This window comes from Dipodomys ordii, unplaced genomic scaffold (assembly GCF_000151885.1).
Source record: "Dipodomys ordii isolate 6190 unplaced genomic scaffold, Dord_2.0 Scaffold159, whole genome shotgun sequence".
Taxonomy (NCBI): domain Eukaryota; kingdom Metazoa; phylum Chordata; class Mammalia; order Rodentia; family Heteromyidae; genus Dipodomys; species Dipodomys ordii.
The window spans coordinates 995,076-1,000,394 of NW_012267375.1; the positions used below are offsets into that span (position 1 = coordinate 995,076).

Consider the following 5,319-nt stretch of genomic DNA (forward strand, 5'->3'; position numbering starts at 1 on the left):
AGGGGAGCACAGCTGGGAGGGAGGAGGGGAGCACGCTGGGAGGGAGGAGAGAGGGAGGAGGGGAGCACGGCTGGGAGGGAGGAGGGGAGCACGCTGGGAGGGAGGAGGGGAGCACGGCTGGGAGGGAGGAGGGGAGCACGCTGGGAGGGAGGAGAGAGGGAGGAGGGGAGCACGGCTGGGAGGGAGGAGGGGAGCACAGCTGGGAGGGAGGAGGGGAGCACGGCTGGGAGGGAGGAGGGGAGCACGCTGGGAGGGAGGAGGGGAGCACGGCTGGGAGGGAGGAGGGGTCCCACTGCGGCCCTCACACGAGGTCCTGCGTCTCCCTGAGAGGTCCCCAGGCCCTGCTGGGAGCCAGTGGCTCATACCTATAATCCTTGCTACTCAGAGGCTGAGATGTGAGGATTGTGATTCAGAGCCATCCTGAGCAGGAAAGTTGGTGAGACTCTGATCTCCAATAAACCTATGCAGGAAAAAAGAAGGCTGAAAATGGAGCTGTGGCTCAAGTGGTAGAGCGCTAGCCTTGAGCAAAAGAAGCTCAGGGACAGTGCCCAGGCCCTGCGTTCAAGCCCCAGTACTGGTTTTAAAAAAAGGGGTAGGCCACCCAGAGTCCATAGCACCCCAGAGTCCATAGCACCCCAGAGTCCAGGACACCCCAGAGTCCAGAGCACCCAGAGTCCAGGACTCCCCAGAGTCCAGAGCACCCTAGAGTCCAGGACACCCCAGAGTCCAGGCCATCCCAGAGACCAGGACACCCCAGAGACCAGAGCACTCCAGAGTCCAGAGCACCCCAGAGTCCAGGCCATCCCAGAGTCCAGAGCACCCCAGAGTCCAGAGCACCCCAGAGTCCAGGCCATCACAGAGACCAGGACACCCCAGAGACCAGGACACCCCAGAGACCAGGACACCCCAGAGACCAGGACACCCCAGAGCCATAGCACTCCAGAGTCCAGAGCACCCCAGAGTCCAGGCCATCCCAGAGTCCAGAGCACCCCAGAGTCCAGAGCACCCCAGAGTCCAGGCCATCCCAGAGTGTAGGACACCCCAGAGACCAGGACACACCAGAGACCAGAGCACCCCAGAGTTCAGGACACCCCAGAGTCCAGAGCACCCCAGAGTCCATGATACCCCAGAATCCAGAGCACCCCAGAGTCCAGAGCACTCCAGAGTCCAGAGCACCCCAGAGACCAGGATACCCCAGAATCCAGAGCACCCCAGGGTCCAGAGCACCCCAGAGACCAGGACACCCCAGAGACCAGGACACCCCAGAGACCAGGACACCCCAGAGACCAGGACACCCCAGAGTGCAGAGTAGACCTTGGAGAACCCTGGGGCTGGGGCAGAGCTACGCAGATCATGCCAGAGACCCTGGGTGCCATCAACTGCTTCCACTTGCTTCTGCAGGGTCAGGGGCTCCAGCTGAGGTCATGGCACACACGTGGCCACGGCTCTGCCCTCCGTGGCAGGGTCAGGGCTCCAGTAGGGTCATGGCACATACGTGGCCGTGGCTCTGCCCTCCGTGGCAGGGTCAGGGCTCCAGCAGGGTCATGGCACACACATGGCCGTGGCTCTGCTCTCCATGGCAGGGTTGGGGGCTCCAGCAGGGTCATGACACACACGTGGCCACGGCTCTGCCCTCCGTGGCAGGGTTGGGGCTCCAGCAGGGTCATGACATGCACGTGGCCGTGGCTTTGCTCTCTGTGGCAGGGTTGGGGCTCTAGCAGGGTCATGACACGCACATGGCCACGGCTCTGCCCTCCGTGGCAGGGTCAGGGCTCCAGCCAGGGTCATGGCACGCATATGGCCGTGGCTCTGCTCTCCGTGGCAGGGTTGGGGGCTCCAGCCAGGGTCATGACACGCACGTGGCCGTGGCTCTGCCCTCCGTAGCAGGGTTGGGGCTCCAGCCAGGGTCATGGCACACACGTGGCCGTGGCTCTGCTCTCTGTGGCAGGGTCAGGGCTCCAGCAGGGTCATGGCACGCATATGGCCACGGCTCTGCTCTCCGTGGCAGGGTTGGGGGCTCTAGCAGGGTCATGACATGCACATGGCCGTGGCTCTGCCCTCCGTAGCAGGGTTGGGGCTCCAGCCAGGGTCATGGCACACACGTGGCTGTGGCTCTGCTCTCTGTGGCAGGGTTGGGGCTCTAGCAGGGTCATGACACGCACATGGCCACGGCTCTGCCCTCCGTGGCAGGGTTGGGGCTCCAGCCAGGGTCATGGCACGCACGTGGCCGCGGCTCTGCTCTCCGTGGCAGGGTTGGGGGCTCCAGTAGGGTCATGGCACACACGTGGCCGTGGCTTTGCTCTCTGTGGCAGGGTCAGGGCTCTAGCAGGGTCATGGCACATACGTGGCCGTGGCTCTGCCCTCCGTGGCAGGGTCGGGGCTCCAGCTGGGGTCATGGCACGCACGTGGCCGTGGCTCTGCTCTCCGTGGCAGGGTCGGGGCTCTAGCAGGGTCATGGCACGCACGTGGCCGCGGATCTGCCCTCCGTGGCAGGGTCAGGGCTCTAGCAGGGTCATGGCTCGCACGTGGCCGTGGCTCTGCTCTCCGTGGCAGGGTTGGGGCTCTAGCAGGGTCATGGCACGCAGGTGGCCGTGGCTCTGCTCTCCATGGCAGGGTCGGGGCTCTAGCAGGGTCATGGCACATACGTGGCCGTGGCTCTGCTCTCCGTGGCAGGGTTGGGGCTCTAGCAGGGTCATGGCACGCACGTGGCCGTGGCTCTGCTCTCCGTGGCAGGGTTGGGGGCTCCAGCAGGGTCATGGCACATACGTGGCCGTGGCTCTGCTCTCTGTGGCAGGGTTGGGGCTCTAGCAGGGTCATGGCACACACGTGGCCACGGCTCTGCTCTCTGTGGCAGGGTTGAGGGCTCCAGCCAGGGTCATGACACGCACGTGGCTGTGGCTCTGCTCTCTGTGGCAGGGTTGGGGGCTCCAGCCAGGGTCATGGCACACACGTGGCCGCGGCTCTGCCCTCTGTGGCAGGGTCAGGGCTCCAGCAGGGTCATGGCACGCACGTGGCCGTGGCTCTGCTCTCTGTGGCAGGGTTGGGGGCTCCAGCCAGGGTCATGGCACACACGTGGCCGCGGCTCTGCTCTCTGTGGCAGGGTCAGGGCTCCAGCAGGGTCATGGCACGCACGTGGCCGCGGCTTTGCCCTCCGTGGCAGGGTTGGGGCTCCAGCAGGGTCATGGCACATACGTGGCCGTGGCTCTGCTCTCTGTGGCAGGGTTGGGGGCTCCAGCAGGGTCATGGCACACACGTGGCCGCGGCTCTGCTCTCTGTGGCAGGGTCAGGGCTCCAGCAGGGTCATGGCACGCACGTGGCCACGGCTCTGCTCTCCGTGGCAGGGTTGGGGGCTCCAGCAGGGTCATGGCACGCACGTGGCCACGGCTCTGCTCTCTGTGGCAGGGTTGGGGGCTCCAGCAGGGGTCATGACATGCATGTGGCCGTGGCTCTGCTCTCCGTGGCAGGGTCGGGGGCTTTAGCAGGGTCATGACACACACGTGGCCGCGGCTCTGCTCTCCGTGGCAGGGTCGGGGGCTTTAGCAGGGTCATGGCACGCACGTGGCTGTGGCTCTACACCTGTGCTCTCAAGAGATCCAAGGCATCCATGCCGATGTGCCAGGCTGCTCCTGACACCCACCTGCAGCTTCCGGGCAGAGACCACCTTTCTCAGCCTTGACCAGGGCTGGGCCATCTGCCACCCAGGAGACGGGGACACACAGGACCTTAAGGAGGACAGTGCGCATCCCCTACAACCCCGCTCCCGCTGCCACAGGGCCCGTGCGGCCTCCCTGTCTGGCCCGCTGCCCTCAGGCCTCAGGTCTACTGCCCAGCTCCCCAGCGCGCTGCTCTGGCTGCAGGTACTACCGGTGCGACCGCAGCCTGGTGTGGAACGCAGGGGCGCTGCACTACAGCGACGAGGTGGAGATCATCCGTGGGCTCACGCGCATGCCTGGCGGCCAGGACGAGCTCAAGGCCAGCGTGGACGCCATCACGTACTTCGGCAAGGGCACCTACACGGACTGCGCCATCAAGAAGGGGCTGGAGGAGCTGCTCATTGGGTGAGTGGCCTGGCGGGCCAGCTGGGGGCCACGGCCAGCCTGGACGCACAGGCCTGCGCAGGCCCCCTGGGGTCCCGCTGGGCCCTGGGCTTCCGGGCAGCAGGTGATGGCTGGAGAGTCAGAGTCCTGTCCCGGTGAGGGTGTCATGCTAGATCATGGGCCATGCCCCTTCCACCCATGCATCAGACACTGTCCCCAAGACCAGTGAGTGACCCCAGCATCGCTACACCACTGTGGCCAACTTCTGCAGAGACACAGTTGAAAAGATAGAGAGGCAGAGACAGAGACAGAATGGAGAGAGACGCAGACAAACCCCAAGAGAGAGCACAGAGATGGAGAGAGATCATCAGGGTGCTCAGGGAAATGCTCTGGTTCCAAGCACCTGACAGAAGGGCGTCCTCAGAGCCAGCCGCCACCCCCTCCCGGGCCTCCCTGCCTCCCGCTGGGCGGGGCTCCCAGACGCGGGGAGGGGTCTCACACCAGCCGCCCCCCCCCGCCTCCCTGCCTCCCGCTGGGCGGGGAGGGGTCTCACACCAGCCGCCCCCCCCCCGCCTCCCTGCCTCCCACTGGGCGGGGCTCCCAGACGCGGGGAGGGGTCTCACACCAGCCGCCCCCCCCCTGCCTCCCTGCCTCCCGCTGGGCGAGGCTCCCAGACTTGGGGAGGGGTCTCACACCAGCCGCCCCCCCCTCCCGGGCCTCCCTGCCTCCCACTGGGCGGGGCTCCCAGACTCGGGGAGGGGTCTCACACCAGCCGCCCCCCCCCGCCTCCCTGCCTCCCGCTGGGCGAGGCTCCCAGACTTGGGGAGGGGTCTCACACCAGCCGCCCCCCCCCGGCCTCCCTGCCTCCCGCTGGGCGGGGCTCCCAGACGCGGGGAGGGGTCTCACACCAGCCGCCCCCCCCCGGCCTCCCTGCCTCCCGCTGGGTGGGGCTCCCAGACGTGGGGAGGGGTCTCACACCAACCGCCCCCCCAGGGGCTCCCACCTGAAAGAGAACAAGTACCTGATCGTGGTGACCGATGGGCACCCCCTGGAGGGCTACAAGGAGCCCTGCGGGGGACTGGAGGACGCAGTGAACGAAGCCAAGCACCTGGGCGTCAAGGTCTTCTCCGTGGCCATCACGCCCGACCACCTCGTAAGACTTCACACCCTCCTAGGCACCGAGAACGAGAACGGGAGCGGGGAGAGGGGGAGAGGGGAGGGGGGCCCTCCTGTCCCCAGTCCTCATCCCCCATCCCCCGCCCCCCACTGTCCCCTGCCCCCA

At 66.7% G+C, this 5,319-nt stretch overlaps 1 protein-coding gene across 1 annotated transcript in view; it reads left to right on the plus strand.

Moving 5' to 3' along the window:
* Col6a1 (collagen, type VI, alpha 1) overlaps window positions 1-5,319 on the plus strand; it is a 51,961-nt gene that overhangs the window by 20,447 nt on the left and 26,195 nt on the right. The window contains exons 4-5 of the mRNA XM_013032902.1: window positions 3,773-4,058; window positions 5,031-5,190. Coding sequence (XP_012888356.1) covers window positions 3,773-4,058; window positions 5,031-5,190 — 446 coding nt within the window. The remainder of the gene's footprint in view (window positions 1-3,772; window positions 4,059-5,030; window positions 5,191-5,319) is intronic.